General features: G+C 41.1%; 5 protein-coding genes across 5 annotated transcripts; 4 read left to right on the top strand and 1 right to left on the bottom strand.

Moving 5' to 3' along the window:
* Positions 1-289: 289 nt before the first annotated feature.
* LOC135170035 (nuclear RNA export factor 1-like) lies at positions 290-2,647 on the top strand. The gene has a single exon (XM_064135533.1). It carries the CDS (start codon positions 430-432, stop codon positions 2,086-2,088), a length of 1,659 nt encoding a protein of 552 aa, XP_063991603.1. The 5' UTR covers positions 290-429; the 3' UTR covers positions 2,089-2,647.
* On the bottom strand, positions 2,538-9,719 carry LOC135170031 (integrator complex subunit 1). Its single transcript, XM_064135526.1, has 3 exons — positions 9,449-9,719; positions 8,915-9,114; positions 2,538-8,811 (listed from the first exon to the last, which is right to left on the bottom strand). Exons 2-3 carry the CDS (start codon positions 9,081-9,083, stop codon positions 2,750-2,752), a joined length of 6,231 nt encoding a protein of 2,076 aa, XP_063991596.1. The 5' UTR covers positions 9,084-9,114; positions 9,449-9,719; the 3' UTR covers positions 2,538-2,749.
* Positions 9,720-9,840: 121 nt separating this feature from the next.
* On the top strand, positions 9,841-14,299 carry LOC135170032 (vesicle-fusing ATPase 1-like). Its single transcript, XM_064135527.1, has 3 exons — positions 9,841-9,978; positions 10,240-10,328; positions 10,710-14,299. The coding sequence occupies exons 1-3, from the start codon at positions 9,967-9,969 to the stop codon at positions 12,838-12,840; spliced, it is 2,232 nt and encodes a 743-aa protein (XP_063991597.1). The 5' UTR covers positions 9,841-9,966; the 3' UTR covers positions 12,841-14,299.
* A 273-nt stretch (positions 14,300-14,572) lies between these two features.
* Positions 14,573-15,748, top strand: LOC135170042 (ARL14 effector protein). Its single transcript, XM_064135539.1, has 3 exons — positions 14,573-14,788; positions 14,988-15,268; positions 15,525-15,748. Exons 1-3 carry the CDS (start codon positions 14,753-14,755, stop codon positions 15,610-15,612), a joined length of 405 nt encoding a protein of 134 aa, XP_063991609.1. The 5' UTR covers positions 14,573-14,752; the 3' UTR covers positions 15,613-15,748.
* Positions 15,749-15,871: 123 nt separating this feature from the next.
* Positions 15,872-22,808, top strand: LOC135170040 (GTP-binding protein Di-Ras2). Its single transcript, XM_064135537.1, has 4 exons — positions 15,872-16,001; positions 16,101-17,085; positions 18,739-18,957; positions 19,629-22,808. Exons 2-4 carry the CDS (start codon positions 16,948-16,950, stop codon positions 19,857-19,859), a joined length of 588 nt encoding a protein of 195 aa, XP_063991607.1. The 5' UTR covers positions 15,872-16,001; positions 16,101-16,947; the 3' UTR covers positions 19,860-22,808.
* The last annotated feature ends 4,721 nt before the right edge of the window (positions 22,809-27,529 follow it).

The raw sequence follows: 27,529 nt of genomic DNA, 5'->3' as shown, positions 1-27,529 counted from the left end.
ACACTAATGTTCAGAATCACAACTTAATTAAATGATATTATACGGATCATTCCTATTAATTATTCCTTTTTTCAACGCAGCTGAAGGTTTTTCGTTATCCCAATCATAAAATTCCATGAAAAATCTCTTTCCAAGCGTAAAAAAAAACGAGAATTCAATTGCAGAATTGAATTGCATTCAAAAATATAAAAAATCCTGCAAATTTCCGGCTGATTAACCGTCGATAACCACCTGATCTTCAATCGGTAAAGAAATGATCCATCTTTACCTTCTCGGCCGATCGCAAAGCCAATAATTTCCACTCAGTCCAGCCAGTAGTGTTTACAAGTTCGTCATCGTCATCGTCAACCACCTCCGAACCCTCCTAGCTCACAAAATAGAACCCCACGAGACCACAAATTTCAGGTGCAGGTTCTCCCCATCTGAATCATGACGAAGAGATCGTCAGGAGTGGTCTCAGCGGCGGCAGCAGCAGCAGCTTCTCAGGATGCAAATGCGACCTGGGAGGCGCTCCGCCTGACGCACCTGAAGCCGTCGTTCAACAGCCAGGAGCTAGCCCTGGCGGCTCGCCAAGACCTCTGGCACAAATTCATCATCTTCGACGCGGGATCTTACGAAAATGAAACAGTAATGGACGCGGTGATAACCGCGTGTCGTCCAGAGGTTATTCTCCCCGTGATGTACAAAATCGAGGACTCCAGGAACGCAACGTTCCTGTCAAAATGCAGCATAGCCGTGATAGAGTCCCTAGTGAGACAAGGACTCCAGATCTGTCTTCTAGACAATCGAATCCTGAAGATGGACATTATCCTGGGCTTCATCAGCATGAACGAGCTCCAGGTTAACCCCCACAAGCTGATAACCGAGGTCCTGGTGAGTCGTTGGGACTCCCTGAAGAAGGTTCTCAACTTGGACAACTTCAAGACTGATAAAGGACTGGGATCAATGTACTGTCCCCTGTCCCTGCCGACGGTGTTTGTCTTCGTGATGAGATGTGCGAGGATGAGGATAGGAAACTCTCGAGAGAAATTCGAGAGTACAAGACTTCCAGTGCGTGAACTCAACCTCAAGAATAATAAATTAGCTGGGGTGATGCTGTACGAGAAAGCTCTTAATTACACTTTGACGAAGCTCGACCTGAGTTTCAATAAGATCGAGAATGTGGAGTTCCTCAGGTACTTCTCGGAATTCAAGATAACGGAGCTGTGGCTCGATGGAAATCCCCTGTGTACGATTTACAAATCCCCCGAGGAGTACATTCAGGCGGTTCGCAAGGTCTTTCCTCACGTGCAGAAGCTCGATGGAGTGATAATTGACATCGAACATAAGCAACCGATACCTGTCAATCAGCCGTGTTTTCTCCTCGATAATTCAAGGCTGAGTCTGGTGAAGCAGTTTGTCAGGCACTACTTCACGTTGTTCGATCAGAAGGATCGAAGTGTCCTGAACGGGCTGTATGATGCCAACGCCTACTTCTCGACGACTGTCGGACATATTGCGAATCCTCGGCATCGACAGCTGACGAAGATCATGGCGATCAACAGGAATTTTCTGAAGCTCGTAGACTACTCCAGGGGGTACAAGTACCTTCTCCAGGGACCAGATCAAATCATCAATACCCTCAGGAGACTGCCACCGACTCATCACGACTACAAGTCATTCGCCATCGATCTCCTGCACCAGGGGGATCATCACCTGGTCATGTCCATTCAGGGAACGTTCTTCTATCGAGAATTTCCCATCTCCCTTAACTTCGCCAGGACTTTTATCATCATCGAGAAGGACGATCATGAGTACAGGATTGTCAATGATCAGTATCACATACAGAGTGGCAACTCCACCATCATCGAGAGCGATGTCTCGAAGATGGCCTTGAATAGAGTACCACCTTTTGAACCCACTTATCTCAGTGCCAACGAGAAGGACGATCTTCTCAAGTTTCTGTGCAATGTCACTACTATGAATACACAGTTCTCAGAACAGTTCCTAGAGAGGAATAACTGGGATCTGAGAGCTGCTATTGGGGCATTCAGAAAAGCTTACACTGTCAATGATGTTCCCCCTGAGGCCTTCAAATCGCTTTACTGAGGCTGATTTTCTGAGAAAAGGGGAAAGTTATCGTCATCCCCTTGGGATTATTATGTCGAAAGATTTGGCAGGAAAATTCCTGGCATGAATCCCGCATTTTTGAATTATTTATCATTATTTATCCGCGATATTTATTATTTTAATCAGCATAATCGAGTAGATCGGCTACAAAAGTATTTTTATTGACACGACCTTTTTACCTCAACAGAAGACCTGAAATTTGAAACCTGAACTGAATAATGAGCCCTTTAATGACATAATTATCATACGTCTGTCATTATGACCTGCATGAGTAATTAACATAAGTAAAATATTTATTTCGCTGTTCCTTGCCTGAGAATACTATTTATCATTCCTTCAGGTCGTCAGGCGTTACTCCCTCAATTCCCACAATATCTAATTATTTTACGAAAGGACTGCAAAATCATTTTTCACAAAAATGCGCTAGATAATTTTAAATTAAAAAATTGTATTTATAATTTAAGTTTCTGTCAGAGAAACTCACTGTCTGTACATATATATATATATATATATTGAATAAAGATCAATTTCCAACACAGATATATATAAAACCCTCATCTTTAACTCCCCCTCTCGAAATTGGGAACTTGCAGAAAAAAATCCTGCAACAGCCCAATTTCCCCTGAATCAGTCTCCACCCTCAGCAGCCTTGCTGGGTGTTCAATAAGGTGATGGTTTTATTAAGATGGGGAATCGTGTTGACATTGGAGTTTACCCCCAGCTCGAACACCTTCTGCAGGAGTGGCAATGCATGTTCCTGCATACAGAGGACCATATCGGGTAGTCTATCAAGTGCGGACATGAGTACATCGGACCTGGGGCTGTCGAGGCACCTCTGAAAGGCGGAGAGAACATTGAGATTGGCAGCAGGTCGATGTTTTAAGGCTCTCATGATCAGCGTGTAAGCCAGTGTCCTGATATTTCCCTGTGGTGACACGAGGAGTTCCGTCAGGCTGTCAGTGAAAAACTCCAGGATCGACGGTTTCTTCGAAGACGTGTGCTCGATCTCCTGAAGAGCGGTGAACACATCCTCCCCCTGAATCTTGGCGAGTGTGTTAATGAGTCCTGGATAATGATCGGGATAATTGGGTTCAGCTCTAGTCGTTGGAGGACCAGTGATGAATATCTCCTCCCCATTGTTCCCCTCCCGAGGTCCTGGTATCGAAGCTATCAGGGACCTGAGGCTTGTAAGTCCTGGAAAGTACCCCTGGAGTTCCCTCAGCGTGTGAATATGCTTGTGGAGGTACTTCAGGGCCCTCTGGGCCCCATGAGAGATGTAATTCTGCAGGAGTGCAACCAGTCTGTTCAAGAGGGGTGTCAGCAAGTGACGATCCTTGTGAGGGCCGTAATTCTGGAAGCACTGGAAGTAGTGCTGGAGAGTGTCTTCCAGGGCGTCTCTGTGTTGCTCGTTGAACAGATAAGGCTGGAGGAGCTCTAGCAGTCCCATAATCTGCACAAATAGATTCAGATGATGAGCGGCCCTGAATTCGTTGTAGTCCACGTGACACCTGCCCATCAGCGACGACCCCATCATGGGCAGCTGTCGAAGAACGAGAAGTGGATGAACAGCTGCCATTTTCCTAGCGCATAGTTCAAACTCCAGGGACCTTGGTGTCCAGGATTTCTGTCTCGGTGTGGCAGCGAGGGCTGTCAATATACAGTGGCTCATCGTATCCAGCATCGAGCCAGTCCAGTCCTTGATATCAGCTCCAGCCACGAACTTCTTCGTTTGGGATGGATTCAAGTAGCTGATGATCTTCGGTATCTTCATGTATATGTGGAGGAGAAACTGATGGGACATGTCTGCCTCGGTTGGATTGCTGTCATACATCATTCTGTAAGCCAGACAATTGACGACACTCCTCGTGAATTTCTCCTCCATCGTCAGACAATGCTGGAGCAGATTGATCCTGGTCTCCATCTGAGTCAATGCTGCACTTCTGCTCTGCCTGTCATGGATTATCACCGCCTCAGCGACAATGTAAGCTACGAGAGTCAGCAATTGCTTCTCATTGACGAGAAGAATGTTCTCGGGGATGAGGTGATTAGGAGTGAATTTATCCCGACCCTGCCACAGCTTTGGATTGCATGTCAATGCCCAGAGGAAGTCTAGAACAGCCGTTGGATCATATCCATCATCACACTTATCCAGCAAATGACCCACGCACTTCTGCAGTGTCGCCCAGGAGGCTCTGTGGGTCAGGAGAGACAGGAGATAGGGCCTGCAGGCGTGAGAGTTGACGACGCTCTCGTCGATCTTTAGGTGAACTCTGGTCTTTCCAAAGAGCAGTTTCATCTGGAGAGTTGGACAAATGCCGATGAGCTCTGGTTCCACAGACGCGAGCCAGTCAATCAGCAGGCCTGTCCTAGGTGTCACAGAGCCCTCGTTGTTGTCGTTCACTAGGAGTCTAGCCATTGCCTCTACGAGGAGATCGTTTCTCTGTTCTTTCAGACAAATATCGAGGAGAATTCTCCCTACGCTCTCCAAATTTAGGGGATCTGTATTTTCCAGAATACTCCCAGGGTCTCGGTTCTTCGTGTAAATCATCAGCTCCTTCTTCTTCGGAATTTCTTTCATATGAACATTCGCAAAATCTCGCAGAATGTACAGGATTGGGGCCTGGATGTCACCGATCAGGGAAATTAAATTGATGCACATGCTGCGACCGAGCTCGGCAACGTGCTGAGACGTGGTGGATTTCTTCAGTGGCAGGAGGATCATCCTCATGAGTGTGCAAGAGTACTGGGGCATGTGGACCAAGGACGCCAGGAACTGCTTTACTTGCATTGAACTCAGAACACTGCAGATGTGCTGAATAGCGAGAACAATAGCTCCACTCTCCTTCGGGGACTTCTGGAGATCCTTCGCGAGGGTCTTATGGAGTCTTCGATAGGCCTCGGTCTTCTGGTTCATCGGGATGTTCTCGATGAAGAGTTTATTGATCAGATGTGGCACATCAGTTTTAATTGGACATTGAATAACCGATTGTTTCTTGACCATTGCACTCTGGGGCAGTGGCTCCTGGAGGTTCTCTGTCTTGACTCCCGGCTCATCCGGCAGCTGGGGCTCCAACAGCTGGAGCACCTGGACGAACACCAGACCCCCAGTGGCTCCCCTTCGATGCTGGACCTTCACCAACTGCGCCATATACGTTTTATCGAGTACTGCTTCCTTAACCGAGTCACGATCCAGCTGGACAGCCACGTCCAGGGTATGCAGTAGTTTGCTCATCGAGGTGACGGGTATACCAAAGCTCTGGATGAAGAGCACCAGCTGCTGGGGCTCTAGGTCCTTCAGTGCTGCGTCCACCAATCTGGGGACATTACTCCTTATCATTCTGAGTTTCAGCCAGTCTGGTATCAGGAGAGCTTCCTCACTGGTGTCAACGAGGAAAGCCTTTGGAGGCTCCCCACTCTCCGGGAACCAGATCTCTAGGAGATCATTTGATAATCCTGACTCGTCGATTACGTCGTACGTGAGGAGAATTATCATGGCATGAACCACGAGAATGTGCATCGTGCACTCCTCCCCAGTGTTCCATTGAACAAGAATCTGATCCTGACTCTGGGACCAGGTATAGCCCTCCCCACGAGGTGATCTCGCCTTTTCCAGATAATTACAGAATATGGATTTAAAGGCCTGGAGGGTCTGCCGAGACTGGGGAGACTCGTTATCAGGCTCTGGGAGAATGGCCGCTGTGATTGTGCTCCTCTCAACCACGACCTGAGAAATTTCATTGGCGAGATCAGTCAGCTCAGGGAGATCGTCATCCTGGGTATGTTCAGCAAGATAAGCCACGTAGGCACGAACGAGTTCTGGATTATTTTCAACCTGACAGGCGCCTCTCAACGCCGTCGACACGAGTGGTCTCACAGCTGGAAAATGGGGTATTGATGGGAGCTTTCGCAGCAGCCAGACTTCCTTCTCAGCTTCCCCGTCCACCTCCATGCCCTCGTCCTCCAGTGGAATTGATTCCAGGACTAGCTTCAGTCCAGTGATCGCCTGAAGGCGGTTGTTGCTCTGTTGACTGCTCAATCTCCTCAGGAAATACTCGAGTACCTCACAGGCATGTTGCTGATCCTCATTGGGATCGGTCAGTAGCTTCTGGAGATGTGTGAGCAGCTGTTGCTGCCTGGGCTGCTTGTCGACAGCCTGAGCTGTAGTCGAGAGAAGAAATTCACAGAGACACTGCACCGGAAGTTGACTCAGTGAGCCCTCACTGTTTTGAACTAGATCAGCCAGCCATGGCATGCTCTGGGAGGAGCTCTGCTGTTGACGTTGAATGATGTCCAGGAGAAAATCTGGCTTTCTAGATCGACACAGCAGGTGACCCAGCCTCAACGAAATATTCACAGACTGCAATTGCTCTAGAACAGCTGGTGGAGGCCGTCTGGCTATCCCAGTGGGATCCATAGTAATCAACTGAGACAACAAGAGACTATTTGTCTCTGATATCTGGACTCTCGTGGAGGCAGCTGCCAGGTGAGACTCATACTCCAGTATTTCCTGCTTTTCGAGGGTCTCAATCTGCAATTCCTTCGCTCGCTCCTGCTCTATCACTTCTGGGAGAGCCATTGTCGGTGGGGGATACTGAAAGTGATTTGTTATACACATTTCCATCAGAGTCCTCCAGATAGGGTAGCGTTTCCAACCAACTGCACCGATGGTCGAGGGATTGTGGGCAGCCAGAATCAGCAGCATTATCCAACCCTTCCAGTATAAATTGGAGATCGCCAGGTTCGGGGGAACATACCCCGAGGGAATGTTTATAGATCCTGGGGGCTGGTAGATACACAGATTGAAGATCAACTCGATAATTTCCATTTTTTCGATCTCCAGAGTTGGGAAAGTCTCAGTGGAGTTGGCAGCAGCACGTTTTATCAACTGATCAGCAATGTCAAGCACCTCTAAGTGCGTCAGACCGTTCTCCTTTGTAAAACCCATGAGGATGATTCTCACTAACGTGCTCTGGAGAAGGGGCACATCGGACACAATTCTCATGAACAAAACTCGCTCGGTCTCCGGGGGCCAATTATCGAGCTTGTAGTACTGATCCAATGACTCAAGAAGCATGACCTTCTGAATCGCGTGGAGAATCTCATTCCTGCCGACTCCGTATGTCTGTTGCGCTGCTGCTTGAAGCCAGGAAGTCGTCTCGTATTGGATCGTGGAGACAAGGGTCTGGAACTGATGGAGCAAGCTAGCGTCTTTTTTGTCTCCACGTTGAGACAGAAGTGTCGCTTCTTTCACCTGGGGACTGATCCCCAGGAACATGCAGAGACACAGAAGATCAATTATCGACATAAACATTCGCTCCTTGAACTCGAAGGCGACAAGTTGCTGGGATATCTGGGCTCGTTCTGCCATCAGGGTACGTGCGAGGGTGATGAGGTTGATGTCATGGCGACAAACACGAACTATTTCTCTGAATAAAGCTCGTAATGGTCGTAGGAAGTCCTCTCTGTTCATCAGTAAATCCTGGAAGATCTCAGCCAACAGCTTCGCTGAGGCCTCTGGTGCTGCCTGAAACATCACCCCGAGCATGGGCATGTTGTTGGGGTTCCTGGCATTGGACAACTCGTTGTAGATCGTGTGCTTCAAGATCGTCGATAGATTCTCCGGGTGCAAACCTATCAGCTCCTTCACTCCATTCAAATAGAGACTGATCACAGCTTTTGTCTTCAGTCTCATCTTCACCAACTGACTGATCACCTCGATGTCACGTTGAGTGTGCGTTGTGGAGTTGTAGCAGATGTAGATCAATAGCTCTTGAGCTGGTTTCATCAGCTTTGGATTGTGCAGCCACATCTCCAACCTCGGTACCGAAATATTTCGTATCTCCACGAAGCCACAGGCCGACGATAGAAGCTTCAAGAAATTCTTCGTTATCGATTCTGCCTGCTGTTGGCGTCGATTCAACTGTTCCTTCACTGCTTCCAAGACGATGTTCTCCACACTCTCCATGCAGTGGGAGTACCTAGGACTTACCGTGAACTCTGATTTATCCTTGTCTCCAGTCAGTTGAATCAAGGAAGTCCCAGAATCGTCGTCTTCCAGAGTCGATGGGCTGTGACAGTCACGAGGAGCTAGTACTGACAGTTCGTGCTGCAGAGCACTCTTCGGGGGATGCCTCGTGTTGAAACCAGAGAGTATATTGTCCACAAAACCCTTGCACTCCTCGTGATCGATCCAGGCTCGTTCGCCAAGGGCGTCATCGATGTAAAGTTTTATGAATATTTCTGGCCAGTTCTTCTTCTCGTGATAGCCCCTCATCAGGAGATTCGCTGCCAGCACTGGTACTAGGGGATTACCCTTGTTCTTGGCGAAGTTATGGGACTGATCTCGCTTGAGGAGGGAAGATAGGGCGTGGAGGATACAGTCGTTGGAGAAGATGGAGGGACGGAGTTTGGCGAGGTACATGAGACCCATGTACAGGAGAGAGTCTGGCTTTCCGCGCTGGTTCTTCAGAGTTTTTATGGCTCCGCAGATGAGGCCTATGACCTTGTCTCCTTCGTCGTTGTCACTGGCTTCCAGAACCATTGGGACCAAATCTGCTGGATCGCAGTCGATGGCCACCACCTCCCAGGCTTCTGCACTGGACATTGGGGGACGTGGGTGGGCAGCATGGGTGCTCAGCTTTGGTTTTTTGGGGGGAATGAGGGACTGCAGGGGAGTTGGGGGCTCTTTCTTCCTGTCTGAACCTGTAGGTGAAATAGAATGGGACCAATTGTGGTTTTCAGTCAGACTCTGGAGAATATCTTTGAAACGAAGAAAGATAGCAAGATTTAAACCGTAGTTCCTTACCTGAATTTGAAGCTGATGAGGAGCCAGCTTTCCCATAAATGCTCCCTGGCCTCTTGGACTCCAAAGTCTCGTTTCTAGGCGTCTTAGAGCCAAGGGCGAACAAATCCGGAGGATGATGAGCTATTTTGCTCTTGGGCCCTCGGGTAATTCCTGACTTGGCCCTATCCATTCTGCCTAACTCTTATCAGTAATCTTCCGATCTGCAAATTCAGGAATTAACTAGACATCGAAGGTCATTAGATCGTTCCCTACACAAGAATTCTTTCGCAAAGTGGTCAATAGAGCCAGAATTCCAAAAAGTCTTGTTGGTGGCTTTTTCCAAATCAATTTCCTGCCCAAAATTATTAATATTTTTGGAAGATAAAGTACATTGATTTTCATTATCGTCGTCAGAAGATTCATGTAACGTCGATTCTCAAAAAACATTGATAAAATTTGACAGTCAATTCTCCCCCAAACAAATTGGAAAATAACTCATCAACCTGACTCCCCACTTGTCACTAGAATTTTGTAAAGAATCAACAGGGTACCTACTCGATGTAATCAACGTAACCTAGACGTTTTAACCTCTAAAAAAATCATGTAAACATGATTCAACTAATGGCGTCCCAAGGACTTTCTCCACATAATTTGGGTAGAATCAGTCTTCAGATGTAGATGAAAGTTATCTCTCCAACTCATAGCATCGATAAAATGATGTATGGATTAATTTCTCGTTCCGTCAGGGATGATTCGAATGGAGCAGTTCGTACGAGATGAGTTGTGATGATTACAATACGTCTGAAGTTATCTGCTGACCACTGCTACGAATCGATAAAGATTGACCCCCTTCCCACCCTGTTACCAATGGCTAGTCGAGAAAATAGTCAATTACGAGCTCAATGATTGGCTGGCAGCAGCTGAATGCTGACGCCCATTGTTGGTAAGGGCTACCTGGTGAGAACACCTGCGCACTCGACGCCGACTTCAGATCAATGGATTCTGCAATGCAGGTCTGTTCTAGACACGAATAAGTACATTTGCACCCTGTGGGATTCTGTCAGATATTCACGATGGCAGGATTGGTGAGTTTTCACGATTCGTTAGAATTAGAAGGGGATAGTCATAATTATTTTTATCGCATAACGTGAGGACAGTCGTGATGACTTAACAAGTGACATCATTCGATGATTTGTGAGGAGGCGGTGAAATTTCTGGGTGATTGGGAGTTGATTGATGTCACTGGACTGATCAATCAATTTCTGACCGATATTTTGTGGGGTCAATTATTGAATTCCAGAGGAGGAATTCAATAATTTTGAGAGGTTTTGTCGCTTTTTTTACAGAAAATGAAGGCTGTGAGGTGTCCAACGGACGAATTGAGCTACACCAACTGTGCTGTTCTCAATCCTGGTGATTTCCCAGATAATGTCAAGTGAGTGGATTCTTTTTAACGAGAGAAAGTGAGAATTTATTCGGGACTGAAAGACTGAACAGTCGGAAGAAAGTATTTCTGTCATTGTATTCAATATTTAATTATACGAGGACTTCGAAGAGTCGATGATGACGTTTTTAAAATGTTAATGATTCATTCAACAGTTGACAATAATTTTCTTTAGTTTTTGTTGAGCTCCCATATTTTTTATTCGAAGTTTTTTAACCTCAGAGAACATTTTTCCGTCATCGATGGAATTATCGTAATTTCTCCAATAGGAATTGATTTTTTAAAGGAGGTTAATCCCATTCCTCAGAAACCGTCAATCGATTTATCCCGAATTACCAATTCCACAATGAAATATTGATTCTTCTACCCCAGGCACATTGAAGTGACAACTGGGCCAAATCAGCACTTCGTATTCACCGTGAAGAGTCACTCTGAGGTACCGCATGGTGCCGTGGGTTTCAGTCTTCCCCAGCGAAAATGGGCGGCTCTGTCCCTTAATCAGGAAATCGATGTACGTCCCTATCACTTCGACCCCACTTCAGCCTCCGAATTTCTTTGCACAATTGTCCTGGAAGCGGACTTCCTCCTGAAGACCAAAACAACCCTCGAGCCTTATGACACCGAGCTGATGGCAAAGGAATTTCTCCTCCAATTTTCTGGTCAAGCATTCACAGTCGGCCAACAGTTGGCATTTCAATTTCTCGATAAAAAAGTATTGGGTCTCGTGGTGAAGAATCTTGAGGCAGCAGACATATCAGCGATTAAATCAGGCCAAGAGCCAAAGCCAAAGAAGACGAGAATGGGGAGATGTCTAGGTGACACTGTCATACAGTTTGAAAAGGCCGACAACTCGAGTCTTAACCTCATTGGCAAGGCCAAGGGCAAAATGGTTCGTCAATCGATAATAAATCCTGACTGGGACTTCGCTAAAATGGGAATTGGTGGTCTGGACAAAGAGTTCAGTGCGATATTCAGACGAGCATTTGCGTCGAGAGTATTTCCCCCCGAGTTGGTGATGCAGTTGGGTTGCAAGCACGTCAAGGGTATCCTCCTGTACGGGCCCCCTGGAACTGGAAAGACCCTGATGGCACGTCAGATTGGAACAATGCTGAATGCCCGTGAACCAAAGATCGTCAATGGTCCCCAGATCCTCGACAAATACGTGGGAGAGAGCGAGGCGAATGTCAGGCGATTGTTCGCTGACGCCGAGGAGGAGGAGAAGAGGCTCGGCCCCAACAGTGGCCTCCACATCATCATCTTCGACGAAATCGACGCCATATGCAAGTCTCGAGGAAGTGTCGCTGGCAATACTGGTGTCCATGATACAGTTGTCAATCAGCTGCTGGCTAAAATCGACGGTGTCGAGCAGTTGAATAATATTCTAGTCATTGGGATGACCAATCGAAGGGACATGATCGACGAGGCTCTGCTGCGACCTGGCAGGCTCGAGGTGCAGATGGAGATCAGTCTGCCTGATGAGCATGGCAGGCACCAGATCCTGAATATTCACACGGGTCGCATGCGTGATCACAAGAAAATTGCGGGTGATGTCGATCTGAAGGAGCTGGCGTTACTCACGAAGAACTTCAGTGGAGCTGAACTGGAGGGACTGGTGAGAGCTGCTCAGAGTACAGCGATGAATAAACTGATCAAAGCATCGAGCAAGGTCGAAGTTGATCCCTCAGCGATGGAGAAGCTCATGGTATCGCGAACGGATTTCCTGCTGGCACTTGAGAACGACGTCAAGCCAGCATTTGGAACAGCTGCTGACGCACTTGACCATCTTCTTACTAGGGGGATCATCAACTGGGGAAGACCTGTTGCGGAGATACTGGCTGACGGAAATCTTTATATTCAGGAGGCCAGGGCCACCGAGGGCTTTGGACTTGTCTCTGTTCTGCTGGAGGGACCGCCCAACAGTGGGAAAACAGCTCTTGCTGCGCAGATCGCAAAGAATTCGGACTTTCCATTCACCAAAGTCTGTACTCCTGACGATATGGTTGGATTCACTGAAAATGCTAAGTGTCTCTCGATACGCAAGGTCTTCGATGATGCCTATCGCTCGCAGTTGAGTTGTATTCTTGTGGATAATATTGAACGTTTGTTGGACTACGGGCCCATTGGGCCCAGGTATTCCAATCTGACGCTTCAGGCACTACTGGTCCTGCTCAAGAAGCAACCGCCGAAGGGGAAGAAACTCCTGGTGCTTTGCACCACCAGTCGCAGACAAGTCCTGGAGGATATGGAGCTCCTCTCAGCATTCAGCACGATTCTGCACGTCCCGAACTTGTCCACTCCCGATCATCTACTCTCAGTCCTGGAGGAGGTTGAGATATTCACGAAGGAGGAAATAGCATCCCTCCATGGTCGATTGCAAGGAAAGCGTGTCTTCATCGGAATTAAGAAATTACTGGGTCTGATTGACATGGCACGACAGGTTGAGCCAAGCTACCGAGTTCCCAAATTCCTATCAAAGCTCGAGGAAGAGGGTGGTCTGGAGTGAGCGATTTGAAGGCCAACGAAATGTACAATTTTGTGTAATTATTTATTCCGAAGAATGTCCTATAGTCAATTTACCAAACGTTCCACCAGCAAACGCAAATATGTCACGCAGTAGTTGAGATGATAAACAGAAATGTCGATTAACGGATTAATCGGAGTCAATAGGGTGTCAATCCGACTGGAGGAAAAAACTAAGTCGACGATTTTATCAGATTTATCTTATTAAATTTTACCCAGTGGAGGTACCGTAGTTCAATGGCATATTGCCCGACTTATTCAGATGCACCTGCGCTGAGAGATAACCATATTTTTGCCGAATATTCATTTAGTTCATAGATGTATTATTTTTTCCAATTTCTCAAAATTCGAGGCTTAGAAGAAAAATAATTATTAATTTAATAAATTCAAGGACATGCAACAAGCCATCTTCAAGAGTAGTAAAAGTGCAACAATTAAAATCTAATTAGGCCCTTCTGGAAAGCCCTCAGTGGAAAAATATCATTTTCAAAAAGTAAATAAGTCTCTCGAGTAAATGAATATTTTGCAAAGAACAATTGTTTCCTCATTGTGGGAATATTCGAAGGAGTATAACACTAATGATGAAACTAGAATTCATTCCGTGACGTCAGTTAGGGCGTCAAATATTTTACTACCACATAATGTTATATTTGACCAATAGTTAATCTCATTATTCGCGCACTGAGACTCGATTATAAATTAAATTGTTGATGTTGATTAACTCGAACTGGTTTTGGAGGGGATAAGGGCGAGAGTTAATGAGTGCAATAAACTAAATGTTGGTTGGAGGGAGTAAAAAAAAACACAGTTGTCCTGGGGATTTTTTGACCACAGTGGAGATACATTTGCCATATTTTTTTTTCTCCTGCCGTCCAGACGGTCAGGGATTAATCAGGGATTGGAACAGAGTATTTAATATTTATTTTGCTGGAACATTATGGAGCCCTGATAACATTAAAATCTAGTACACAGTGTAGGTGAACTCGATAGTCTCATACTCGTGGGCTTGAACGTGATAGATGCATTTAGAGTAGTAATTTTATTGAGTTTACGTTCAGTCTTGATCTTCAATCGTCATTCCAGCCACTAGGCCTATACAAGATTTTGTTAATTAAAATCGTGATGAGAGGATTTAATTGTATCGTTGATTCGGTAATTGTGAATTTCTATTTATTGGGAGACTCGGATCGATTCGGCGTTATATTTATTCAGCTAAATGCTGCTGTTGTGAAAAATTAATTAATCACAACGACTCACTTGTTCTTGTTCTTGTTCTCGTTGGGTGGATTATTTTGTGACGTGGGAAAATGGTTCCATGTGCTTGGCTACAGGCACATCGTGGATTGATGCTGTTATTTACGTGACTGCAGTGTACTTGTTCAAAACATGTATTTAGTGATATTGTCTCTGTGTATAAATAAATATATTTCTGTCTGTTTGAACATCTGGATTTTACAAATTTTTTTTCTTCACTTTAATTTTGCAAATTGAATGAAAATGGAGGGGAATTGTTGATAAAGATTTGCTGAATTATTTCCACTTCATTAACTGACAACTGTTTGTACTGAGCTTCGAATATTTTGTTAGTTCTCCTTTAATTGTGAACAGATAATGTGAGTAGTGTCCTCTGTGTGCCAGGGGGGGAATCCTCATGCCTGCAGGGCATTTGTAAGTGGCGACCTCTGTGTGCCACCTGCGGAACACACAGCTCGAAACTTCACCTGCTCATTAGAGAAATAAATTATATCGTGTTTACATAGGCACTCGCAGAGCCGGTGTATGTTGTTGATAAAATGTGAAATTCACTGCAACAATTATGTTTTCGTAATTGCATGTGTTGACTTAGAGAAGAAAACGTAATTTTTGTCAATTTATAAATTATTGGGACGGAAAATATGGATTCACTACATGAAGATACTGATCTGCCAAAGGTATGTGTAAAATTACAATAACAAATACCAGACAATATGTTATTCAATACCTGGACCATGAATTCATTTATTTTAGATTTAAAAACAAAATTATGCATTGCAGAACCTCAGTGTTTTTATTGAGAGAGTGAGGTTAAGTCATAAAATTGCTGAGTTGAAATATTTTTTTTTTCATGACCTGATTTTTTTACAATTCCAGAAGAGGACACGAACATTCCAAAATAAACAGAGAATCGCAGACAATGAGGCGAAGAAGATATTGAGGGACTTCGATCCCCAGCGCAGTGAACGAGAAAAACGTAAGAATACTCAGCAGATACGAAGACTCTATCCAGGAAGCAAGAAGCATGTGTTGTATGATGAATCGGGAATTTTCATGCAAAATGGAATGAATCTTTGCGATTGTCTACGACTGGATTGTCCTGGCTGTCATTATCCTTGTCCCAAGTGTGGATCCGCCAAGTGCGGACATGAATGCAGGTGAGTGAATTTTATGAGTATTAATTTTCTATATATTGATACATCAACCGTATAAATATCCACAAATATTGACAGAAACACTCACGAATTTTCTTCATTGCCAATGGAAATTATGTAATGAAAATGATTAATTAGACTTCCCGAGGAAGAATAGCATCCCTAAGGCACTCTTGTTCGCGATGAAAACTAGTAATTAATTCTTCAGTCATCATAATAATTAACTGGACTCAATTCTGTCTTTTGTTTCATGTAACAGAATCCACAGAAGATGGGCATATGAATGTATAGAGAATGAAGGCAGTGACACAGTGACAAAAAATCGTGACGTGAAGAAGACGTCCTAACGAGCCTCACGTCATGAGGATAAAGGTCAATATCAACTCACAATGGCACGATAATTATTGTAACCCTAACTAGGGCTCAGTCACAAAATTGTTACTATACGAAAATAAATAATAGACTACCGATTATTAAACCAAATCATTGTTCATGTATCTGCGTACATCTTGTTGATCACTAACACCTCAACGTGGGTTTATTGATTTTCAAAAGCACGACGGGTTATCCGTTGACGAGGGTAGTGCGCACATAACAGCGCACACAGGCGCACATGAAAATCTAGCATTGCGACTCACAACGATTGAAGTGAGGGTGTGTAGTGCTCTTCATTTTCTCTATATCTGCGACAGTAGAGAATAATTTCACTAATTTTCAAGACGTATCATTCAATACGGTAAATTCAATAAATAAGTAAACTTACTTCTGGGAAAATTTTAATTCATCGAGGGTGATCAGTTACTTTCAGCTACATCGATATTTTTTATTTCTACAGGGCTTGAAGAAAAAAAAACTATTTAATCGTCACTTGCAACTAAAACAACAACGAAAATGTCCACGAAATTTGTTGGGCATTAAAATAACCGATTAATCAATTAAATCAGAGGAATTTCAGTAACTTAATTGTCGAATAATCGAGATCAACTCGTAAAAATAGTTGTGAATGGAGGCAACGGTGGGTGATAACAGTGTGTACGAGTGGCACGATTGATCTAATCAACTTTCACCTATTTAACGAATATTGTTGACGACGAGGTATCATTGACCGTGGATACTCTGAATTGTTAACTAATTATCCACAAACAAACGTGCTCAACAGCCCTTCTTAACCCTCACCCAATAGCTATGGTGCATCACCTGATCTTCCACACGACTCCACATCTTCAAGCCATAGTGATTCTCTTATCATTGATAGATTAGTGTACGAAGATTGGAGAAGGGTAGGAGCCATTGGTTAACAAACAGCGTGGGATGTTTGCAGAAAATAGTTAAAGAGCAATGTGTGGGGAGGCGTTATAAAGGCCAAACTTGCATCATTTTCATTCACAAGTTGCGCAAAGTGGGAGGGGATATCTTCAGAGTAACAAAATCCTTACGTCTAGCGTACTTGTCCCCTTATATAAAGAGATTTATCGGGGGTGATACGGTGGAATCGTGTCCTGATCGTCGAGTTGACATCAAGTCAACGGGGGTGATAGCCCGCGAGGTCGAGGCCGGTCAATCCTGCAAGTTGCGAGAGGGTGGGGGTGGGAGGGGGTGGAGGAGAGACTGTTTTATTTAAAATTCATCAACTGGGGACCCCGTTCACGGGGGTTTAATCATTCGCCACGGCCGATGTCAGGATGCCCGAACAAAGCAACGACTATAGAGTCGTCGTTTTTGGGGCTGGGGGTGTGGGAAAGAGTTCATTAGTACTGAGATTCGTTAAAGGAACTTTTCGAGAATCGTATATTCCAACTATTGAAGATACCTATCGACAGGTAAGTGCTTTCATGGAGCTCTCGGGGATGGGTGGCGATGATGTGATTTCATTACGGGGAGGGAGCATTAGGGGGTTATTTACGTCAGTGGGAATGTGGTGAAACGAAATTATTCAATAATTTTAGGGAGATAAATTTTACGGGGGTGGAAAATTTTGTTGGTCATTTAGAGTAGCGGAAAGTTAAATAAAATACTGAAATTTGGGGGAATTTTAGGAAATAATTTATTTTTAAACAAAGTCGTTTCACCATTTCCCCCAGACATGTGTAATCGAACTATTTGTTATATAAATAACAATGACTCTTTATGGTTTTATGATCTAATAAATAATAATGAAAATTTTATAGAAAAATAATTACAAATATGAAATTCCTGGATGATATGGTTTCGATAAAGATTAAGTTATCACCACCAGTTCCATAAGGAGTCATTGCCTTGATGTCGTACCCTACTATGAATTTTCCACTGATTACTATTATCTTGGCCTAATACGTCATTATGCATTGACTGGGAACTGACTTGCGACCTCTGCTGTATACCCTATGTGATATGTGTGCCTTTAAATCATTAATTTGAGGATATGTTACGTCAAGTCCATTTGTATCCTTCAGACAAATTTAATATTCCCAATTTATGTTTATTAATTATTCCCGCTTGAGAGAGGCCAACTCTTCCCTAAGAGTCACAATATTCGAGGATATTTTAATGCAGTTATGTCCTTGAGAACTTGAAATGGATCTTTATTAGTGAGCTAAGAGGTTCCTCTCAAGGGCTCAAAGACACCAGGTCATTAAGATATCTCGAGAGACACTGGCGAGACCTGAATCGATTATTAAAAATTATGAAGCGCATACGCAGAGATATTCAATAACAAAAAAGTATCGTCACGTAATTTTTGCTGAACTTTTCCTTCCCAGAGAAAAAAATGCTCAGAAAATTGAAAAGAACGATTTTAATTAATTTACAAAAGCATTATGAAGGTTTCTCGTATCTTGTGTACTTCTGAGCTTCTTTACAAGTCGATAACAAAGTATTACTCTGAGAAATCGATGGTCTGTGTTAAATGCCACTTGTTGACTTCGTCGAGTTGCCTCAAACGTTTTTCTAGTTTTCTTAATCTTTTTTTTTATCTTTCGTCCCAATTGTCCTCAACGAGCTTCAATCGTAACTTGTCTGTGATGCCACGAAAATGTAGATAACAATTGTACCCCCAAGAATTATCAGGAAAAGGAAGTTGAATTTAGTTGTTGTGTTGAATTGTTCGAAAAAATAAAATTCTTGCAAAAAAGTGAATGAAAAATTGAGAAAAAAATTTTTTCCAAAAGAATTTGTCGTGAATGTTCAGTGTTGTGATTTCTATTGATTTTTCTATAATTTCTTGGACCAAATCAATAGAAATTGAATGGAAATGTTTGGTGAATTGGACCTTCTATCGCTGTTGCATTTTGTATTGTGTTTTTTTTTATTTTTACAAGAGTATATTAAATTGTTAAAAGGTCTTCAAAATTGGAGGCTCCCAGAGGTTCTCTAATTCGAAAACTAAATCCCCCAGAGACATTAGATTTTCCAGTATATTTGAACATTTGTTCCGTTGAAATATTAAAAAATTGAGGGCATTGGATAGAGAATAGTGAACAAATCAATATTTTTAGGTGATTAGCTGTAATAAGAACATTTGCACGCTTCAAATTACGGATACAACGGGGTCCCATCAGTTCCCTGCAATGCAACGTCTTTCGATAAGCAAAGGTCACGCTTTCATCCTGGTATATTCAGTATGCTCACGACAGAGCCTCGAGGAGCTTAAACCAATATGGACAGTGATACGTGAATTAAAAGGCCAGGATATCTCACAAATACCGATAATGCTGGTAAGAATGTGCATCTGATGCAAAGACTATCCAAACAGTTGATAAATTTCATTTGGGAACAATTTTCATTAGATTGTTTATGACCTTGAGCCCCCTGGTTGGACGTGCAATTTTCCCTCGAATTTGACGATTAACATAATTAGTAAAAAATACGTTTAAGGTTTCACTTAAAAATAACAGGCTTTTTCAAGGCTTTGGGGTGGAAAAGTTGTCGTTCCTGTGACGTTCAGAAAGCGGAACAAAGTTGATCATGCTGAGGGAACGCCCTTGTGGCATTTCCACACCATAGGGTATTCAAAGACTTTGATGATGTGCCCTACGTCACAGTGACACTCTTTCGATTTATTTCTTGAAAGTGGTTCGTGTGGGAGGCAAATGAAATAAGATTTTTTTTAATTATCGGGTTCTGATAAACGCAGTAATCGGTAACCAGGTTCCCCAGGGACCAATGACTCTATTGGAGGAATGGAATTTTCGAAAAATGATCCTTCCAAGTATACGAATATTTATCAAAAATAATTTTTTCGCGGGTAATTTACGTTTCGGCTTTTCTCCGGGCAATTTCCCTGACATTTTCCTCTCTCCGTTGATTATTGCCATTAGCACATGTACACGATTCTAAATTGCTTCCATTTCAATCCGGAATTCATCACATGTTGTAATTACGACAGGTCGGCAACAAGTGTGATGAGGAAACGTTGCGAGAAGTGCTAACGAGTGAGGGTAAAACTGAGGCTGATCGCTGGGGATGTGGCTTCCTCGAGACATCGGCAAAGACAAATCACAATGTTAACGAACTCTTTCGTGATTTGTTGACACTCGAGAAAAATCGTGCGGTATCATTGCAACCGGTTACAAGCAACAGTGCGATAAGCCTTAAGGAGAAATGTGCCGTTATGTAAATTTTAATATTTCAATTAGAGTATAAATTATTTAATTGATATAATTCCTAAGTTATTGAGGTAAGAAGGTATTAATTGATTAATAAATTTATGAATTGAGAAGCTGACGCTTTGCCCACGATCTCTCGTCCTTGTCAACGTCAGCGTGGAGATATTCACTCGATTTTAAGAGATAATAATAAATTATAAACATGATAACAATAATAATGATAATAAGATGAGTAATATTATCGAGTAACAATAGGGAGTAATGAAACGACGATTTATCATTGTATTCATCACATGGTAGATTTACTTTCATTAGAAATATCATTACATACAGAAATTATGATTTTTAAATGACCATATTGGCTCCAATTGCAATTAAAAAATTGATTATTAGTGTTAAGAATTTCTACTTGATGATATGATTTTTCTTTTACTGCGGAAAATTTTGTTACTCGAAAAAAAATCATCATGACACAAAAAAAATAGTTTAAGTCCATGGATACAAAGAATAGGGATTAAATACGTACTGCAAATTTGTGTGCCTATATCTGTATTAACAATTGACTGGGCTAGTAAACACAACATGCTGCATTACTCGATTAAAGTTCGATCATAATTCACAAATTGCGAGATGGAAGTTACAATTTTTTACGCTTTTAAACGATTAAAATTTTTTCTGCATGAGTGTAAAAAATATAAATGAGAACTATATTCCGGTCAAAGTTGAATTAAATGTTGCTGGGGACGAGGTGTCGTTGACGGTGCGTTGGTGAAATTATTTGGATGAAAAGATCAATGAAAAATAGTTACAGTTACAGATATTATTATGCATGTTAGGTCACTTGACATCTCTTTCATCTGAAGTTGATCGATTTAGTATTGTTCGGTAAATTGTCAACGACATTTGTCTTTTTAAATTAGTTTTTTAAATCCTCCTGAGGTGCGTTCAGGAGATGAGATTTTTTAAAGGGTAATTAGAGGAATTCGACGTATTGTACTGGAAATAAATTATTTATCGTTGGATATTTTGGGATGATAATATTTTCGCTCTAGTTCATCGGTTCATGAGAGGTGCAATGTTTGTTAAATAATTATATGACGTTGAGGATATTCAGGAATTATTAAATTTGTTTTGACGAATCTTATTGGGAAAAAATGGTCAAAATACTTGAATATCCTCAACATTCTGACTATTATCAACGATTAGCTTCAGTTCGATACGTACTAATGATACTAATGATGACATTAGCGATTTTGTTGGATAGATTTTTGACAATTTTAACGCACAAATGTAATAAGTTGCATAAAGTTTCACTGTTTTCCCTGTGTTGATCTTTGTTTGCATTATCGCAGAATAATTTTGTCGAAGAATTCGTCTGACAAAATGATTGAAATCCAGTTGATAGTAAAAATAATGGAAAAACTTAATAAAAATTGGATTAACGAAGCAACAAGACAAATGTACGACGAGTACTCACGAGGATGTGCATATTACACGTAAGAATTGTTACGAAAAATTGGTTTTTGTTGAATAGTTGTAAGATTTTTCTAATAAATGGTACTAGAAGGGATTATCGTCAGTCTAGGTAAAGGAAAAAAAATTTTATGAGACCATCCAAAAGCAATTTATCCATTAAAATGCCATTGGATAATAAATTAGAATATATCGAGATTCTCGAGCAATGGACATTACTGTGGCCTGTCATACACAAGAATAAAAAATTGAAGATAATTACCGTAAACTATCAAATTATTTTTTAATCAGTTTCGGATTTTTAAGAGATAGTTTATTAGTCAATGCTAAAGACTCATTCGTCAGGCTCTTTCTCGCTTCATATTTCGGAAAATATTTAGGTGGTGGAGACATGGACTTGAGACAGTCCAGAGTCTTTATACACATAAATAAATTAATTACTATTAATTAACAGATTCAACTATATCAGTCTGACCAGCTCCACAATAACGAGAATTTTCTCCTCTGTGAGTTCCGTTTCACCGAGAGACGCATTTTTTTATACAATTCTATCAGATTCATTTATGTAGTTGTACGAAGCAATTGAATATAAATTCAATATTCACGTTGATAGACTGTCAATAGTAACTGGGGAGATACAGACATCCACACTCACAGGTCAAACAATCAAAGTAAATACTAATTTCATTCCACATGAAAAAAAAATGAAAATACCATAATGAACATAAACAAAATAAAAAACAGGAAGATGTATTGAGGTGAAATTACCAGGAATGAGTTGAGTAGTTAATTAAAAACTATACAATCACAAATATCTGTCACCGACGATCAATATTTTTCATTCCGACTTAATCCAGTCGATTTAAATTCGTAAAAAAATATTTTCTAATTAACAAAGAGTAGATATTCCTGTTTTTAACGTTTGGGGGCTTGAAAGAGTCTGTTAACAGAATAATTTCAATTGCAAAGTTGGCGAATGACGAAGGACGATACCGTACGACATATCGAATTAGAAACGAATGATAATGTGAATATTAAATTGAATGCACAAATCTAGTGGCTTCAGCCACAGTTGCTGACGATGGTTTTGAGACCGCTAACGAAATAATTATCCATGTTATTGATTAACACTAATTTTATGGGTTGAATGTTCGAATGAATAATTAATTTTGTAAAGTGTGGAACAAAGAAAGCTCTAATTTGTAATTAATTAGCTGAAAAACCGAGGGCAATGTCTCCTCATATTTCATAAGTTGTAATTCAAAATTTACAATTAGTTTCATACAAATATAATTATTTATAAGTTAAGTTACAACTAATTAATGAGTAATTATAGAATCGTTTCGTGAGACAACAGGGATAGCTAATCATTTTTTATGCGAATTACTTTTTATTAGGGCGATTAACCAGTAAATTAATAGGTTTACCACTTTACTACCGAATTTATGTATTTATTCATAAAAAATAAATGAATAATTTGAGATGGATATTGAGAATGCGTTGCAATCTTTCGAGGAACGGAATAAATGAATAAATCGTTGAAATATGAACGAGTTGATACATATCTCTAATTAAAGATTCTGCAAATAACGTGTGGTTCTAACGATGGACGTGTATATTGATGATAATCGATGATTAAAGGTGTGAAAGATTATATGAACGAGTGTTTGAGGGACAATATTGTAAGAAGTAGAAGAAATAAAAATGTAAATGAGAATAGTTGAATTGCATAATCGAGAGAAATGGAAAAACAGTGAATAAAATTTTCATTTTTGGGGCCAATTGGAGATTGTGTGGAGGTTGAGGCATCAGTTTAATTCAAGTTATGTCCATAAGTGATTTTTAATTAAATTAACTATTTATTTATCCTTCACTTGTAATTATATTCAACATTAAATGGTAAATGAAATTCAGAGTGATAAGTTATAATGATTTGTGAACGTTCACTGCGTTGTTCTCTCTCTGTTTATACACAATTTTATGGTTTTTGGTAACTGATAAAGAGCAATTATTGCTAATTACCATTTTCTAACAGTGCACAGCGGTGACAAAGTGAAATCGGTGGTTCAAATTTTTTGCTTCGATAAATCTACGGTTCATGCCCCGAGTTCGTGTGTCTTTTAATTTTTAAAAATATTTTATCTACAAATATAGATAGAATAGCGGAATTAAAAACCGTTCACATATCAAGTCGGCCAAATTGCCAAAGAGAGATGCAGCGAGTGATGTAAATTTAATCGTGCAAGTTCAGATGACCTCCACATGCATTGACTTGAATCACTTAAAATTCCATGCACTGTAGATTCCTGAACTTGGGGGCTCCAGCCATTTCTGGTATATGGACATGTTTCAGTGAATGATAAAAACAAACGAATAAACAAATAATTTAGTAAGCCGCTTCATCCGATTAATAAGAAATTAAGTACATGAATTAGTGAAAGTTCATTCATTTCTATCGATCGTTGAATGTAATTCGATAAAATTTTTCAAAATGAGTTTTGCAGATGAAAATCAATAATGAAATTATGTATTCGTAATAAAATGAACAGATGCTATATAGAAACTGAATGATTATAATTTTTTACTGCCCGCAGAGAGAATTTGGATGTTTTGAAAATCATTAAATAAATTTCTATCCAAATAACAGGAGGTGAATTTAATTTTAACTCAATTCATCGAATAAAATAAAATTATGACTATGAAAGTGATTAACGATTTAATCATCTCAATTCAAAATTAATGAAACAATGACATAAAGCGAGATTTGCTTATCGTTTATCGGTAACGTAGGGGAAGAAATTACGTTATACTTCGCAGGTTCTCCGAGACATGTCGCCACCATACGGTTTACAAACAAACAATAAAATTTCTAATCATTTGAATTACATGAGACACTCGTAACTGAGCCGCTACCACATGTACCTGAACATAATTCATCTTTTCGTTTCCGTCAATTAAAAATTTTCCGTTACATAAATTCGTTATTATATCATACGTTATCTTCCTCATATTAAGTGTCTAATTTATCACATTTATTGTATCACAGTCTGTGATATATCTACCCTATTTTAATTTATAATTTTTCAAAAATCCTATTACGCAATCTTTGGTCTGTTTAATATAAAATGCAATTGAATATCAATTATATAAAAATTTTCGATTTATTACTCTTCCTTTACCATTCACTACTTTTCCATTTCCCATATAATTAAAGACACATTTATTTTTCTGCCCTTCCCCAACATAAAATAAAACCGGGAACATTTCAATGAAATCACACGTACTACCTCATAAAGTATCAAACGAGGGAACTAAGCCCTATGTACGTGTAAAGCTAACATCTAATTCGATAACTGGTGAAAATAATAAGGTAGAAATATGAGAGACGAGTACCTGGAGCTCCTTGGTACGGACACTGTACTGACAGTAGTGTTGGCGCATCACGGTAATGGTATACCTTGTATCTACTGGCTGTCTGTCGGATGCTGCATAAACAATACCAAAGAGCATAACATTTTTCATATTCCGTGAGTCATAAACATTCTAACATCTCTCTCCTTTCCCTCCACATAATTGTCCACGATCTTCTTGAAATCGTATCCCCATTGCTATTCCATTTCTCATATTTTCATGGCTTGAAAAATTGAAACGGATCCATTGTTTATTAGGAATATAATTATGAATATTTACATGAAAATGAAATGCAGATGATACGTATTGGATAACTCTAGGACAAACAGGAAGGAGATTAAATGTTTTATAAATACTATAGGAATGCCCTCTGGGGTAATATGGAAAGTGAAATTTTCAGATATTTTTAAGACGAAGAGAAAGTTAATAAAAATGGCTCATTTTATTTTTCAGGGAATTATAATGATTTATAAATAAATCAAGAATCAATTGAATTTCAAAATCGAGTAGTTGGGAATTATTCCAATAAAAAAGTTGGACATTTTTTTTCGTCTACAAAAAATTAATTGTTTCCATAACATTAACGTTTTTATCACTCCCCTGGGAGGGATTGATCGACCGAAATGTCCTCTCAGTCCGTTCAACGCCAAAAATTAATAATAAAATTATAATATCTAGATATTCTCCTTGAAAGCCGGATAAATGACTCCAAGATTTAATGAGTACGAATCTCGTGAGCGTGTAACTCGGCACACTTAGTAGTGTTCCCAGCAGTAGCTCCTGGTATGATACTTATTAAAAGTTTTGGTGTAGCATCGATCTTACCAGTTGCCACTGAATGTCCAGGGTTAAAATCCAACATGAGCATTGGGTATATGCGCATTTCTCAGTTGCACATTCAGCTGCACCATTGCCACCAGTGCACACAAGTGAATTTATCAACACGTATACGTTATATTATCTCGGGATGTTTTGCGTCGACGTGAAATACGAAACAGTTTAATAAGCAAGCAGTAGTCCAGGGTAGTACTGGGGACTGATACAAGATACTGGTGGTATCATCCATCAAGTGGGACAGAAGCCATCATTATGAAATCCAGGAGCATTTTGAAGGTTGAGAGAGAGAGAGGGAGAGGAGAAAAAAATTAATGGAGGAGACTAAATGATTGGGGAATTGAAAGTGAGAGAGAGAGAGAGAGAGGGAGAGGGAAAACAGACGGTCAAAATGACAGTGTCACCACGAGAGTCGATTGCGTACGACCTAATCAAACGCCTGCGAGGGAGAAGTCGCGTGCAAAAAATACGTTAATACGTTTGCCAGTGGATTTAACAGTGTGTTGGTGTGGGGTTGCATGACCACGCAAATAAATAAAAGCCGGGAGAATGTGGGTGTGTTTGTGTGTGTGTGGGGGCATTCAACGTTGCTAGTTTGCCCTCGTATTTTACATTTTATCCAGTGCGAATGATTGATTGCCCAGTATGCTATATACCAGGGGCCCCGGAGGCGATAAGATCTCGCGAAATGCCGCGGGTTCGCTCTACTTGTCATTTCGCGCATTGTTTATTATTGTCCGAGGGGCTTTATCGTGATAGACGCGAGAATGATGAAATGAAAAATAAATAAATGAAAATTTTGATTGAGGGGAGAAGTTTTGGGAAATTCGCGGGGATTTTTTTTTCATTTCGGAGGCGATCTTCGGTCGCTATTTTTTACGGCTGTATGAAGGGATAGGGTTCGTTGTATCAAGGACTCGGGGAATTTATCGTTTCGCTGTTTTGACTGGCAAATTAGGGAATGGGCAAGTAATTTTTTAATAAATTTTCCCGCCGAGTGAGAGTACTTTTTTTACGCCTCTACAACTAGACTCTCGACACATGAAATGTCGATTTTGGGTCCGAGAACTGGAGTACATCGATGGAGGCAATATGAGAACATAGTAATTACAGAAGCGGGACTCGATATACACAGCGAAAACAACAGATAGGAGAACCTCACAAGGCATATCGTCAGACCTGCGAGGCACGATTCACGATAAGTATAGTTGTTTGAGGATCGCGTCGATGCCTCCACTACACCCGCTATCTCATTTTATTGGTACAGGTTACGGAAAAAAATATAGGTATTCATCCACAAGACCTCAACCGTGTACACGTTAAAGTACATTTCGAGTTGTTTTTTTTCCACTCGTTGGAGGAAAATCTCGGGGGAAAAAAAAAATTCCTCTATTCTCGGGGGGAATTTTGTTGGCTATTTATTTTTATATGAAAAATCAAATTATACACTACTATTTGGAAATTCGATAGCGAGTAAATCTACATCATCTGGGAGATGTTACGCTCAATTTCCTGGACTGACGCACAGTTATCCAATTATATTGGCTCTGCCATTGGGTAATTCAAAAATGTTCCGCATAGACGAGGGTGAAATAACTACGAGTTATTTACCGCACCATGTGAGTAGTGCATACTTATTTTGCTTTCGTCTGCTTTGATGGAAGAAAGAAAATATAATACTCATGTGGTTTTGGATGAGTAATAGGGAGATGATGGATACGTATGTGAATGAGGAATATAATGGCCAATTGTATTTTAATTTTGCGACTCTTTTCACACAAGACGAGAATTTTTTTTACCGCGGAAGGGAATGCGAGAGGGGGGAGAAAAATGCTCGAAAAATTGCGGAACTTTTACGTAATCGCGGGCGATTTTTACGAATGTTTCGGTATTTTTCCCCCGAAGAGCAATTGCCCAATCGATGACTTTAATTTTCAATTGTTTTCATCTCCGAAAATCATTT

Source organism: Diachasmimorpha longicaudata, chromosome 16, assembly GCF_034640455.1.
Source record: "Diachasmimorpha longicaudata isolate KC_UGA_2023 chromosome 16, iyDiaLong2, whole genome shotgun sequence".
NCBI lineage: Eukaryota > Metazoa > Arthropoda > Insecta > Hymenoptera > Braconidae > Diachasmimorpha > Diachasmimorpha longicaudata.
This window is presented reverse-complemented; position numbering and strand designations above follow the sequence as displayed.

What these genes read in the sequence shown, in the direction of transcription:
- LOC135170035 (XM_064135533.1), top strand. Translation starts at nt 430, where the DNA reads ATGACGAAGAGATCGTCAGGAGTGGTCTCAGCGGCGGCAGCAGCAGCA.
- LOC135170031 (XM_064135526.1), bottom strand. Translation starts at nt 9,083, where the DNA reads ATGGATAGGGCCAAGTCAGGAATTACCCGAGGGCCCAAGAGCAAAATA. An exon ending in CTCATCAGCTTCAAATTCAG is followed by an intron (nt 8,812 to 8,914) that starts GTAAGGAACTAC and finishes TTTCACCTACAG; the next exon opens with GTTCAGACAGGAAGAAAGAG.
- LOC135170032 (XM_064135527.1), top strand. An exon ending in GATTTCCCAGATAATGTCAA is followed by an intron (nt 10,329 to 10,709) that starts GTGAGTGGATTC and finishes CTTCTACCCCAG; the next exon opens with GCACATTGAAGTGACAACTG.
- LOC135170042 (XM_064135539.1), top strand. Translation starts at nt 14,753, where the DNA reads ATGGATTCACTACATGAAGATACTGATCTGCCAAAG. An exon ending in AAGATACTGATCTGCCAAAG is followed by an intron (nt 14,789 to 14,987) that starts GTATGTGTAAAA and finishes TTACAATTCCAG; the next exon opens with AAGAGGACACGAACATTCCA. An exon ending in AAGTGCGGACATGAATGCAG is followed by an intron (nt 15,269 to 15,524) that starts GTGAGTGAATTT and finishes TTCATGTAACAG; the next exon opens with AATCCACAGAAGATGGGCAT.
- LOC135170040 (XM_064135537.1), top strand. Translation starts at nt 16,948, where the DNA reads ATGCCCGAACAAAGCAACGACTATAGAGTCGTCGTTTTTGGGGCTGGG. An exon ending in TTGAAGATACCTATCGACAG is followed by an intron (nt 17,086 to 18,738) that starts GTAAGTGCTTTC and finishes CAATATTTTTAG; the next exon opens with GTGATTAGCTGTAATAAGAA. An exon ending in CACAAATACCGATAATGCTG is followed by an intron (nt 18,958 to 19,628) that starts GTAAGAATGTGC and finishes TAATTACGACAG; the next exon opens with GTCGGCAACAAGTGTGATGA.